This window comes from Helobdella robusta, assembly GCF_000326865.2.
Source record: "Helobdella robusta unplaced genomic scaffold HELROscaffold_25, whole genome shotgun sequence".
Taxonomy (NCBI): Eukaryota; Metazoa; Annelida; class Clitellata; order Rhynchobdellida; family Glossiphoniidae; genus Helobdella; species Helobdella robusta.
In genome coordinates this window covers 2133859-2148981 of record NW_008704310.1, presented here as the reverse complement: position 1 = coordinate 2148981, position 15123 = coordinate 2133859, and the positions used below count along the sequence as shown (strand labels likewise).

The 15123-nt window shown below is 32.7% G+C and overlaps 2 protein-coding genes across 2 annotated transcripts in view; one reads left to right on the top strand and one right to left on the bottom strand.

The window, feature by feature from the left end:
- The window catches only part of HELRODRAFT_173158 (hypothetical protein), a gene marked incomplete at both ends in the record, with an annotated part of 4721 nt that extends 1443 nt beyond the window's left edge, over window positions 1-3278 (top strand). Inside the window, 2 exons of the mRNA XM_009019769.1 lie at window positions 1543-1584; window positions 3226-3278. Of these exons, the coding sequence (XP_009018017.1) occupies window positions 1543-1584; window positions 3226-3278 (95 nt within the window). The remainder of the gene's footprint in view (window positions 1-1542; window positions 1585-3225) is intronic.
- A 746-nt stretch (window positions 3279-4024) lies between these two features.
- Window positions 4025-5062, bottom strand: HELRODRAFT_173157 (hypothetical protein; the record flags this gene model as incomplete). Its single annotated transcript, XM_009019768.1, has 3 exons — window positions 4025-4384; window positions 4477-4893; window positions 5039-5062. 3 exons carry the CDS (start codon window positions 5060-5062, stop codon window positions 4025-4027), a joined length of 801 nt encoding a protein of 266 aa, XP_009018016.1.
- Window positions 5063-15123: the final 10061 nt, after the last annotated feature.

Here is a 15123-nt window from a genome sequence, read left to right as displayed (position 1 = left end):
GGCAGAAGTGACCACTTATTGATTTCATTTAAAATTTTTGATTGTTCAATTTTGCACAGTAAACCTAGGAAGAAGTTGTGTTTTAATCTTGGACAGTACGATGCAATTAACAAATATCTTTCTAGCATGTTATCTGTTGATACAACTGTGGATGTAGACCAAAAGAGCAACGTAGAAAATTTATGGCAAAAATTTTGTTTTTTGATTAGTGAGGCTACTTCAAAATATGTTCCTATGAAAATATGTGGTAGCTGTGTTGTTAAGCATGTCATCTTTAAACTGAGGCGACTTATCAAGCTTAAGCACTACTATTGGAAAAGAATCTATAAATATGGAGACGTTGACTTATTGCAAAGTTTCAGGTCTACGAGAGATAAAGTTCGAGCAGAATGTAAACAGCTGGACAGAGATAACCAGAATTTTATTGCCAGAAACTATCATAACAACCCAAAACTGTTCTGGAAACAGGTGAAGAAGAAAATAACAACAGTGGGCAGGGTTGAAACACTCAGAGTACAGAACACAGATCTCACGGGTGATGATGAAAAAGCCCAAGCTTTGGCAAAGTTCTTTTCATCGGTTTATAAACTTGACAATGAGGTTAATTGTGATGACTCGTTATATCCATTGGTTCCGGCTGCCGGAATGGATGAATTGCAATTCAATGATAACGTAGTGTCTAAAAAGATTTATTTATTGGATAAGAACAAATCTGCAGGGCCTGATAACATTCATCCACGGATATTGTTGGAAAGTAAAACAGTTGTTTCTGCAGTTAGGCAAATTTTTCAATGTTCACTAGATACCGGTATGATTCCAGCAAATTGGAAGGCTAGCATAGTAATACCAATACACAAAAAAGGAAGTAAAAGTTTGGTTAGTAACTACAGGCCTATTTCTCTTACTTCTGTGTGTTGTAAAATGATGGAATCAATTATTAAGGACCATGTTTTGAATTATTTTCTGATGAATAATTTATTTCACCGAAATCAATATGGGTTTTTGCCCGGACGATCGACGACTCTTCAGTTGCTGACATTTTTGGATAAAGTTACAATGGGTGTTGATTGCGATGAGGAGGTACACGTCATATATACTGATCTCGAGAAGGCTTTTGATAGGATATCTCACAACTGTTTGTTACGGAAACTAAAGAAATATGGATTCGATAACAAAATTCTTGTTCGGATAAGTGAATATCTTAAGAAGAGAAACTTCAGGGTGCGAGTGGGTGATGCATTGTCTTCAAAGTTTGATGCTACTAGTGGAGTTCCCCAAGGTAGTATCCTGAGACCTCTACTGTTTACAATTTATATTAATGATCTCCCTTCAGCATGTGAGAATATATATCTTTTTGCGGATGATGCAAAGATGTTTAAAATTATCAAAAGTTCAGATGACTTGAAGTTCATGCAAATAAATGTGATCAATGTGCAAAATTGGCTAAATGTCTGGCGTATGATTCCAAATGTAGATAAATGTTGCGTATTGAAGTTCGGAAATAAATATAATAATAGTTATGAAATGTGGGATTCTGACCAGGTCAAACAAGTGATCCAAGTGTCAAAGTAATAAAAGACTTAGGTGTGTTTGTTGATGATAAACTCACTTTTATGGATCATATATATAGTAAAGTTAAGTTAGCCAACACAATGTTGGGCATCATAAACAGGCATTTTAGACTTATTGATGAAGAAGCTTACCTATGTTTGTACAAAAGCTTGGTCATACCACATCTAGAGTATGCGGTACAGGTTTGGTGCCCACATCACATAAACCTCAAAAGTTCAAAGAAGAGCTACTAGATCTATCCGTTCTTGTTATGGTTATGTTATATATTGATAGATTAAAAAAATTGAACTTGCATTCTTTGAAATATCGAAGAAGTAGAGCGGACCTGATTTTTTTATATAAAATGTTGGTGACCAATCCAGATACTGATCATTCGTTCATGTTGCTCAATAATGATGGGAGAACTAGAGAGCATCATATGAAGTTGTCAACAGGTTTATCTCACAAGGATGTTAGAAAATATTTTTTTTGTAACAGAGTAGTCGCGGACTGGAATAGACTCCCGCAATCTGTTGTTGACTCTCCAAATACAAGTGTTTTTAAATCTCGTTTGGATTTGTTTTGGGGTGACGCTAAATTTCAATATAGGTGATACTTTTAAACTGACGGTTCAATTGGATGTGTGTGTTGATAAGTAGGAATGGTTTGATGTTTTTAATCTATTAGTATGATTGAATAAGAATTTTTCATGGATGGATGGGAGTGGATTAATGAGAGAATTACTTATGCAACATTTATAATACCCATTATTAAGAGGTTAATGTAATAATTATCATAAGGTAAAAATATGAGCATAAATATAGGTAAAAATATGTATTTGTTTTATTTTTTATCAGTAATGACTGGGAATATGTATGATTGACTTGGATTGATTATTTCATTACCCATTTTATGGTTGAATGCATGTGCGTATTTCAATTATACATTTTTTGGTTAATTATATTTTATATTGACTTCATAACTTTCTTATTATTATTATTGTTTTTCATATGATTGTTTGGTTTTTTTTTATTGATTGGTAAATAATTAATGAAATTTCTAGGTTCTAATATAATTATCTGATATAATAATTAATGATTGTATAGTGATAATGTTTTTTGAGGGTGTTAATGGATATTATGTATGGTAAGCTGTTTAACACATGGATTTATGAGTAGGTGGGTATATGAGTTGGTAGATGGGTAGGGGAGGTTAAGGAAATTAGATGGATGCATGAATGTTTGTTTATTTTTTCTATTGCATTGGAAATGTGTAGTAAATTTTATGCTATTCAGGTGTAGGATGGGATTAATGGGGTTAGATGGATAAAGTATTTTATTATATCTTGGTTTATAAGTTTGCATTTATGGTGACATTCAAGACACTGTTAGTGTTAATTTATTGTTTTTGGAAATTATTTTCATTCTGCCATGGTATAATGCAGTATCTTCGTGATTATACTTGTGAAGCAATTGTACGAATGTATCGTGGTATGCATGTATAATACTATGCATTTTTTTTCCTGTAAATTCGGTAATGGGCAATAGCCCGTGCTTTGTTCAAATAAATAAATAAATAAATAAAACATAATTAGCCCGAACAAAGAAACCATAGCAATGAGTAAAGATGGCAGTAAAATTAACAGTCACTGATAACAGTTAATGCTAATCACAGGAACAAAAACCTGGATTATTCAAGACATCTATATAAACCGCAACAAGTGCTGAAGATGTTTGAAAAATCAAAATAGATCTTATACACTCGAGAATGAATTGAAAAACTGTATATTACTCAATCAACATATCAGGATAAGACCTTCATCACAGACACATTAAATATATTAGCACTCAATAAAACTTTATCATTTACTCAATCTATTTTTTTTACTTATCGATCACCTCACTAACTCCCTAAGTCATAATCTAGTCCATTAATAAATTAATTTATTTTCCTTATTATACCATTACCTTATTTCATTTTCATTACTTTTCATGGTTTTTTTTACATTTTTTCCTCCGTTATTTATTTATTTTGTTCTTTACTATTTTATATTATTGCCTTGCATGCTGTAACAGTTCTGCTTCTGTCAGATCCTGATATTTTAAAGAATAATAAAAAAAAATATTATTATAATTTTAATGATATAATTTTTGACGACAATAATTTTGTTAGATATATTAAGAAATGTAACAAAAAACTATCCAATGCTAGAAATTATGTATTATTATTATTATTAATAAATGCGTTTGTACAGCGCCTATTAAATAAAATCTCACAGGCTCTCTTAAAATCCAGTAACAATAAATTAAAGAAATGATTGTCAAAAGTCAACAGTTTATCCCCTATGTACATTAAACGAATATACAATGTATACTTGTATAATATAAAAATAGCGGGTAAATGAAAAAAATTAAGTCAAATTAACAAATCATAAATTTAAAGTTTGCAGATAAAACATGACACTAGTTCCATATCATCGTTTCACATCAGAACATGTCCTGACATCGACATCGGCATTTCTGGTGCTGCCACTTTTGCTGTTGTTATTGAAGACCCAATTCCTAACCTGAACATAATCAGGCCAAGAACTTGATCTTTCAACTATTTTCGCATACTTCTCATCTACACACAACCGGAATGAACTAGAAGAGTGGGTTTCATCAAGTTTTATTTTGTCATCTCTCATCTTGAATACAGGGTAGCAAGACAAAACTTTAACATTAATTGACTCAAGGTGGTCAACAACATTGGATGCACAAGTCTTTGAAATATTACCAATGTGATAAAAAAATTTCCTATATACAACTATACTAGCTGCGTATATTGCGTAGGCCTATGAAGTTCAACAGTGGTCTTTGATATTGCATGACAACATGGACTTGTATTAGTTGATAGTAAAATGTTTCTTCTTTTCTTGCGTCTGACTGTTATGAAATGTCCACCATCATTGTTACCTTCTTCAGCAATGTCAGACAAATTTTTAGCGACTGATGTCTCAGCATCTAATTCTTCATCAGCGCATACATCACTGCACACGATACTGTTCACCTTTTTTTGGACATCACTCAGTATATTGCCATGCTCTTCAAGAAATTCCAAAACGGCCGGACTATTTTGAATAACACTTTTTTGCAACCTCACCTGTTCAGCTGACAATTTCTCAAATTTAATGTCACAATTAGTAACTTTCCACAAGTCGTCAGCGAGAAAACAGGGAAATTTGTCTTCGACTTTAGTTTCAAAAATTAACCGACATATACTAAGAAATTCGTCCCACATTATATTCTTGTCAACTTCTTCGGAAAACTCCGGCAGGCTGAGCGATAATGTGCTGGCTTCATGCTGCAAAAAATTTGCACTTTTTTTTACGTCGTCAACTTCAAAAAATTTGCGAAGAAGTTTTCATTTCCTTTGCATTTATCTGCTTTCGAACGTACCAAATATAACACAATAACGTATCAATTACGTATTTTTTATCGCTTTTAACCTCGACAATTATTCCTTCCGCCATTTTCCCCGCCATATATATATATATATTTTTACAATATTCTATAAATTCTACCGAATGTTTGGCGTTAACATGTTTGTAGTTCGTTTTTTCGATTTTTCTCACTAAAGTTTTTTAGTGAACCTTTACTTTATTAAAATTCAAAATAAACTTATTTTCCAAATTCATGCTGCAAATAAGGCCATATTTCGATTCTGAATGAATCATCATCAGTGCTTTCTGCTGTTTATATAGGGAAATATTGACTTTGTCAAAATGAACTCAGATGGAGAGAAACTTTGTCAAAATGAACTTAGATGGAAATTAGGTGTCAGATTTCTTTATTGGCTGGTCATCTTCTTTGGTCTCCTTTTTTTCATCGATAGCATCATATTCTCTTTTGTCACTATTTACAATGCTAGTATTTATTACTTCTTTGTTTTCATTGTTGGTTAAGCGCCGGGTTGGAAGTGAGGTTGTCATTTTTTGTTGTATATTTATTTTTGGTTTATTGATGTCAATTAGGACTGCTTCTGCAATTTTAAGATGCGTGTAGTTGCTGTTCTGGTATATTACTTTGGTGTTGCTGTCGAGGATTTCACGGCTAATAGTGATTGTGTTGAGTCCAAATGAGATTTGATAGCACCACTCTGTTTATGCATCGTAAGCCTTTTAGTCAGTGAAGTAGTAGTAATACCGGTATATGAGTCATGTTTCGTAAAATTGTTCTTTATTGGTTCAGATCTTACTTAACTGATCGTAATCAGTATGTTTCTATTGACAATGTTGTGTCATCCCCTTTAAGGATTCTAACAGGTGTCCCTCAGGGTTCCATATTGGGACCTTTGTTGTTTATAATATTTGTAAACGATATCATTTCTGTATCCGATAGATGCATTATGATGTTATTTGCTGACGATACCAGTATATTTTTGTCAGGTAAGAGCCTATTGGACTTATTCACGGAAATGAATAGCCAGCTTAGTGTGATTTATGATTGGTTTTTGTCCAATGGGCTGACAGTGAGTATCCAAGTCTTTTTATGTCATCTTTGGTCCCTCGATAAAAACGAACAAGGTGCCCCTGAGTGGCTTGTAGCTGATTATCCAGGGCATACCTATTCCACGGGTTCATTCGGTAAAATTTTTGGAAATTGTTATACAAAGTGATCTAAAATGGAATGAGCTCATCGACATGATCGTCCATAGGCTGTACCTCGGAAATGACATTATCAAAGCATCTGGTACTGCAGGTATCCAAACGTTACTACAACTTTGCCGTAAAATCTGGAGAAATTGCTCAATGCCGACTGAATGGAACTATAGCATGACAGTCCCGCTATACAAAAGCAAAGGTGATCCATTGAACGGTTCATCATATCGGGGTATACGTCTGTTAGAACACTCCCTGAAAATTGTTGAGAAAATCATTGAGAAAAGATTAACGTCATGCATCACAATCGGAAATTATCAATTTGGTTTCCTAGCGGGGAAATCAACAATTGATGCAATTCACATCCTTCGGCAAAGTATCTCGCAAAGGAAAGTATCTCGCAAAGCGTCAACAGTTTACAAAATGCTATAGCTGAAAAGAAAGCTGCATACAAGTAATGGCAAAAATCAAAGTCTGTTGATGACCATAAAATTTTTCGTGAGAACAACTATGCAAGACACCAAATCGCACTGGCTCAGACAGATCAGTGCAGAGAGAGGTTCACTAAAAGCAAAGGTAAACAAATGAAATCTCTGTATCGTATAGCAAAACAAGCAAAGCGTACGAAAAAAGACATAGTTGGTGCCTCATGCATCAAAAACGACAAAATGAGATGGTTCTTGAACAAAATGAGATCAAGCTACAGTGGAGAGAATACTTCAATCGTCTGTTAAACGAAACAAATCCCATCAATGTCAACTTTGACGCTCCACCCATCGAAGGTCCGATTTCATACATCACTGTAGAGGAGCTTACAGAAGCTCTGAAAACTATGAAGAATGGAAAGGCAGCAGGGCTCTCTGGACTCACAAATGACATTATCAAAGCATCTGGTACTGCAGGTATCCAAACGTTACTACAACTTTGCCGTGAAGTTTGGAGAAATTGCTCAACGCCGACTGAATGGAACTATAGCATGACAGTTCCGCTATACAAAAGCAAAGTTGATCCATTGAACTGTTCATCATATCGGGATATACGTCTGTTGGAACACTGTCTGAAAATTGTCGAAAAAATCATTGAGAAAAAATTAACGTCGTGCATCACAATCGGAAATTATCAATTTGGTTTCCTAGCGGGGAAATCAATAATTGATGCAATTTACATCCTTCGGCAACTGCAAGAGAAGTACCTCGCAAAGCATCAACAACTATCACACATTTTTGTAGACCTTGAAGAAGTATTTGATCGAGTTCCCCGTGAAACAATCAGGTGGAGTCTACGTCGACAACTCATTCCAGAATATCTTGTTCGACGTGATGGAAATGTATTCGAATACAAAGTTGTCCTGGTTGTAAACAATCAAGCTGGACATAAAATCTCTAAATTTAAATGAAATGGATACAACTGATCGCCTAATTTGGCGCAACAAATTGATGGCAAAGAAAACAACGTCCTACCTCAGGAGAACTGAGTCTCTGGACGCTAAACGATGATTGATTGATCAACATCTAAAAATAAGTGGTCTGTTAACCTCTCACTCACCTTTTTCTCCCTTTTCTGCTCAATAGTATCATGACTTTTTTGTAAATAAAATTAGTTTTTTAAAAACATCTAATCCTCATTCTACTTTTCATAACTTTACTAAACTACTACTGAATCTTTTTCTGTATTTACTCCTATAAACTTACTACAATTATTAATTCTATGTCATCTACAACTTGTTCTCTAGATCTGCTTTTTTCTAATTTAATTAAAGAATTTTCTTCAATATTTTATCCTATCATTATCAAGTTAGTTAATTTATCTCTTTCCGCCTTTAACTTTCCTACTTCTTATAAGAATGCTATTGTTATTTCCATTCTTAAAAACTCCTCTTTATCTAATTATAGACCTGTCACTAATATTACTTTCATATCTAAAATAGTAGAAAAATTAGTTCATAATCAATTATCATTTTTTTTAAACTATAACACTAACTCCTTGCTACCTGTATCCTGTTTTTGGACCTGCTCACAGTACTGAAACTTCTTTATTCAAAATACATAATGATATCCTTCTCTTTTGATAATAGCGTTGTAACCGTTACAAATATATTTGCTAGAGGCGGTAGTGTCGCTACGAACGCATACAGTTCGGGGAGCAACTAGAACCTTCTGACGGCGAGCTATCTAGGAAGTTCGAGAAGCGTCGGTAAGACGGGTATATATGTATAAAGACATGCGAGATATTGAATGGTGGTTATTAAATATTTGATATTAGAGATCGATTGACTGTTAGTGTCGAAAGCAATATTTGATGTTTAACCCTGCATCGTGCTTTTGTTGTATTTGAGATAAACGTTAGTGAATTGTATTTAGGAAAGCGATAGTTTATGAAAGTTAATTTGATAGTTTGTGAACGTTAACTTTTATTGATTAATTAATTATTGTTTTGTAAATAATTAAATCGATAATTTAGAATTTATATTGTCTTTATTTTCACTGGGATTAGACAAACTCGTCGTCGTTGAAACAGTTGTAACAATAATATTTTTACTCTTCTTGCTCTTGACCATCATTTAAGTAAAGGTTTTAACTCTGCTGCTCATCTAGTTGCTCGTTTCTTTTCTCATATATATTCATATCTTGTCATTTTGCACTGGCTACCTGTAAAATATAGAAACATTTTTAAAATTTTCACATTATTGTTTAAGTCTTTATCTATATTATTTCCTAAAAACATATCACATATATTAATTGAACCTAAACGCCCCGGTTTACGATCATCTTGTTCTCATTTCTTCTTAACTCGTGTTAAAAACTATTTTGCTAAATCTGCATTTTTCTGGCCCTGTTATCTGGAACTTTCTACCTCCTTCTCTGACTATTTCTTCGTTACATACAAAGTTCAGAGCGGATCTCAAGATTCATCTCTTTGCAAAATTCACTGAAGACCGCTGTTGAACATCGCGGAAATAGTGCTTTATAAACTAATTGATTGATTGATTAATCGGTATTATGGCCTCAAGGGCTGTCCATAAAAAATGTCACGCTTTTTTAACGTTTTTTTGACCCCTCTCCCCCGTGTCACAAACTGTCACAAATCGACCAACCCCCCAAAAATAAGCATGTCACAAAACCTTACCCCCCTCCCCTTCTTAGTTAAGAGTCATTATACAATGTAACTGTTCTATGCATTAATTTTTATTAATATCAAAATAACAAATGACAAGTTTATATGACGACAGTTTGATATCTAATTGCTTTACCGTATTTAAAATATAACGAATTGATATGAAAGATAACGAATTGCTTTCTTCCCAAAGGCTGGTCAGGTGCTCTAAAACTGAAACCAACAGAATACATGGGTTTTCTTCTTTTTGTATATTTGGTAACTCTATGTTGGTATTGTCCGCGTCATTTTCATTAGGCTATTCAACATCTTCGTTTTCTTCAAATGCAAGTAATGCCATAAGTTCCCTATGACGTCTAGCAGCAACTCTGACTGGTCTAACTTTATTATGCTAAAATAAAGGTGTTTTCTGAATAACATGATGCCTTTTTGCCATCACAATTGAAGCATTATATAACACACATATTTCGCAGATGCGGTTTTCAAAAGAACCTTGAACAGAAAGGCAAAATGCATCACATGGAAGCTGTGGGTTATTTTATTTTTCAACATAAGACTAACAAATAAATTTGGAAAATTGAAAAAAGGGATGTCACACTTGCGTTTACCCCTCCCTCCTTCCCTTCGTCACAAAGTGTCACAAATATTTGGACCCCCTTTCCCCTTGAAGCGTGACATTTTTTATGGATGACCCCTTATGTACAGTGTTTTAGTCAAATATTTGTTACATGGTAAAATTGAATTTTTCTAAGCTTGAGTACTCTTGCTGCGTTTGTTAATGGATTATATCATATGCAGCTTTATCGAAATAAAATAAAGGCAGATAAAGCGTTTTGAATTTTAAAGGTCATTAATCCATTAAGCACACAACTGAAAATTGTGTAGAATTTTTAATATCTGAAATCTTTTTTCAGCATGATACAACGTAATTTGTAAACACTAAAAGCATAATTTAATTTTGAATGGTTTCATTAAAACACGAAAACATCCAAGTTTATGCTCATATTCTTCTTTCTTTATTGTGCCTTATCCTTTTAGGACATTGGCAACCCTTGACTTCCATAAAACCCAATCTTTAACACTTTGTAGCTGTTGATATTTGGTGATATTAAACAAGTGACAACGACTTCACGATAATCATTCGTTGTTGACCGCGATTTCTTCTCTCTGCAATCTTTCTAGTGGTTGTTAGATTTTCCATTTCTTCCTTTTGCATCATGTGATCTAAAAACTTAAACTGCCCTCGTCGGATTATTTTTAATAATTTCTCTTTTCATAACCGGACCGTTTTTATACGTCTTCATTGGAGGTATGAGAGGTCCAACTAATTTTCATAATTCTTCTCAAAAACCACATCTCAGCAGCATTAATCCTTTTTTTTCCATTTTTTTTAAATTTTCCAAAACTCAGAGCCGTAAGTGAGCACAAAAAAATGTAACACTCTAACAGTTTTAATTTTTTTGATATTCTGATTTTCCTGTTAGTGTGGATGTTTTTCATTTTATGATATGAATCTTTTGCCATAGCTATCTTTCGTTTGATATCCACATCACATTTACAACCTGAGTTAATCAAACTTCCGAGATAATTGAAGCTATTCACTTGTCTTTCACATGTTTACCATTAATGATTATGGTTTTACTTTTACTGATAACTATGCACTTTGTTTTGTTGATGTTAATTTAAATATAAAATTTAAAAAAAGTTCAGGATCGATAAAACAAAAATTTTTAGCTACAGAGTCGTCAACGAACGGATGAATGAATGAATCAATCAATCAATCAATTAGCTTGTAAAGCGCTATTTCCGCGATGTTCAACTGAGCTTTTCAATGAATTTTGAAAACAGATGGATCTTGAGATTTGCTCTGAACTTCGTAAATGATGGAGAAGTAGTCAGAAAAGTAGGTAGAGAGTTCCAGAGAAAAGGGTCAGAAAAAGCAAGAGCAGATTTGGCAAAAGAGTATTTAACACGAGTTAAGAAGAAGCGAGAACAAGGAGACGATCGTAAACCGGGGCGTTTAGGTTCAATTAATATATCTGATAAGTACTTATAAAATAATTTAAATTGAGACTTATACATAAACGTGCAAATTTTAAAAATTATTCTATATTTTATAGGTAGCCAGTGCAAGAAAACAAGATATGGAGATACATGAGTAAAATAAAGGGGCACGAGCAACTAGACGAGCAGCAGAGTTAAAAGCTTTACTTAAAGGATAGAGTATAGAATCAGGAAGACAGATTTGGAAAAAGAGTAGAGCGAGTTATAATAATCAATCCTAGATAAGACTAACGAAGAAACAAGTAGGAGAAAAGTAGGATCATCAAAGAAAGGCAAAATTTTTTTATTCTACGTAGATGAAAGTAAGAGCTTCTAGCAACACTATTACTCTGAGAAGAAAGAGACATACTAGAATCAAAAATAAAGCCTAGACTACGAAACTTGTGAGAGACATCAAGAGTTTTAGAATCAGGTAAGATAATAGGAGGAATAGTAATTGAGTGTTTAGATTTATTAAAACAAATTAATTCAAACTTAGAAAGTTAAGTTTAAGACACATAGGGTCAGACCAAGAAATAATTAAAGAAAGACAGAGATAGATTATAAAGAACACTATTAAGACTAGACAGAGGAAAAGAAGTATAAATATAAAAATTATCAGCCTACAGTTGACTAGAAAAAGAAAAGTTATTAATAATACGAGGTAGTTTAGAGGTATAGAGTATAAATAGAAGAGGGCCAAGGATAGAACCTTGAGATACCCCGAAAGTAAGAGTAGAGGAGTTAGAAGTAGAATTATTGAGAACAACAGAAAAAAAACGATTACAGAGATAAGAAGAAAACTAAGATAGACACGAGTCAGTAATATTAAAAGAAAGATGCAGCAGCTTCAAGAGAATAGTATGATCAACAGTATCAAAAGCCGTGGAAAAGTCAAGAGTAAGAAAAAGAGTAAGATTACTATTGTCACTTGAGAAAAGGATATCGTTGTGTATTTTGAGTAAAGAAGTTTCAGTAATGTGAGCAGGTCTGAAACCAGATTGAGATACAGGTAGCAAGGAGTTAGAGTTTAAATAATAAAATAATATGCGCTGAAACAACTAATAACTTCAAAGCAAACTTGGCAAAAATAGGATATTAAAAAAAGTCTCAGAGTGGTCCTGTCTCTCTGTCACAAACTTAGTTTTCTTGGATCACTATGAAAATCATTGTTATGTTATGTTAATACATAGCCTTGCTTAACACTTTTCTTTATTTCGACAAAGCTAGTCATCTTGTTACCAACTTTCATCGTTGCTTTTTGGTCCCAATAAAGGTTTTTGAAAACTTTCGTGTTTTTTCCATCAATATTCAAATTTTTCAATATTTCCATAAGCTCCACGTGCTTCACAACATCAAAAGTTTTGGAATAATTGACAAAATATATAAACATGTCTTTCTTCATTTCAATCGCACGTTCACTGATTATTCGTAGCATAAAGATAGTGTTTTGTGCCCAAATTCTCGACTAAACCACATTGGAAATTAGAAATTTCAGATCTGATTTTGCTTCGTGCTCTCGTCATTAAAATTTAAAAAAAAAATTTGTAAGATGACTGACTTATCGAGTTGATTGTTTAATGTAGTTCACATTTGCTTGTATTAGGTTTTTTAGGCAATGCAATAAATATTGACTTAGAATCTTCAGGAAGATCTTCAGGAATTTCGCCGCTTATTTATATATTTCATTCAAAATTTCTGTCACTTTGATATTACAAAATTCATCAAGGCATTTAATTTTTTTCAACATCTATCTCATCTGGGCGTCCTGGTACTTTATTCGATTTAATTTTGGAAAGAGCGGCACGATCTTCAGAACTTCAGTTGGTAATAATGTTATCATTCTTTGTTGAATTTATATTTGAGGTTTATTGATACCTATTAGGACAGCTTCTGCATTTTTTCGATGTATTGTGTTGGTGCTTTGATAAATTATTTTTGTGTTGTTGTCAAGAATTTGTCGGGTTATTGGAGTTGCATGTGTTGATTACAAGTGAGATTTGATGGCTCCTCTTTATGTAAGCATTGTGAGACGTCTTGATAGTGAAGTGGTCGTAACACCAATATGTGAGTGTTGTTGACGCGCACAGTCGTCAGTAGGGCATTTAAATTCATATACTACATGATTATGCTTTAAAGTAAAATTGTTTTTAGAATTGTTTTTTTAAGAATATTTGTGATGTCTTTCAATTATTGTAGTATATCCTGAGTTTTATTTTATTAGTATTATTGATTGGTGTAATTTTTTTTATGAAAATTCTAGTAAGGAAAATTGAAAAGACAAGCTTTAAATTGATTAATGCCAACAATTATACTGATCACCTTGATTGTAAATAAATGGAAACCATTTATACAAATACAAACTAATGGAAGAAAAAAAATAAGGAAAGGCAATTATATCAATTAATTTCTTATATCACCTTGATTGCATATAAATGGAAACAATTTTAAAAATACAAACAAAGACAGAATATATGACTAAAAGATTTGGATACATAAGTGACTGAGATCATAATTCAAGGAAAAAATGTTATAAAATTAACGAGATTTAAATAAGATTAACTCTTTGAGACAAAATGAAAAATTTGAATATAAATTGATAAACAGCAATAAATCGGTGGAATTTATTACATATTGTCAGGAATTCGGTCTTCTGTCAGCATTTACAAAAACTACCAGGACCAACCGAACTGTTCTTACTGTTGAGCAAGAACATAAGCAACTCCAGCTTAACCGTGTGTTAAATATTAAACGAAATCTTGTTCTTGGTATTAAATTGAAGTTAGAAAATCTAATAAACTAATTTAACAATCTCAACATTAACGAAGATATTAGATTTCAATAAATAACTGGTTAAGACAATGCCTCGTTAATCAACGCATTCATCAAAAATTAAATTCTCTCTTTAAAGCAGAAAATGAAAGTATTAATAACGAAAAGCATATCTATTTAAATGATCTTGTGTTAGCAGATAGACAAAAAGAAGTTTTGAATCTCGGTAAAAATTGCCATTTTCTATCCTCACCGGTCACCGGCGAGTATCAACCTGGTTATTTATATGGCAGCGTTAAAACGCATAAATCCAATAATTATAATCCTCTACGACCAATCATTAGCCTAATACCAACCGTTACATATCCAATTGCAAAAATACTCAACGAAACACTTCTACTATATCTTTCAGACAACAACAATCTTAAATCATCAAAAGAGTTTATTGATATATTAAATACCAATCCATCATTCACTTGACGTCGAATCCCTATTCACAAATGTTTCTGTCAAAGATACTATCGACACTATCGTACATCAGCAACTACAATCTTTCATCAAAAGACTAATCCGCTTCAACTATCTACCTGCATTATATCCTACCGTCACTCAGATATTCAACACACTCAATTCAAGACTGTTCAAGAAAGTAGAAAATAACAACAACCACGTTATCCATCATCTAAAACCAATTAAAACTACAACACACAACCTTTGTCAACCTTTAACTATCAAGTCGTCACCTAATCTTTGATAAATTATTTTTGTGTTGTCAAAAATTTGTCGGAAAAGAAAATCAGGAAAAGACCTTCATCACAAGACACCTCAAATATATCACACTCAATAAAATTTTATCCTTCACACAACTAGTTTTTATTTATCAATTACCTCACTAACTCACTAAGTCATCATCAAGTCTATTAATTTGCTTTTTATACAATTACTTTATTTTATTGTCAATTTATTTTATTTCATTTTATTTATTTTTTTATTATTATTTATTT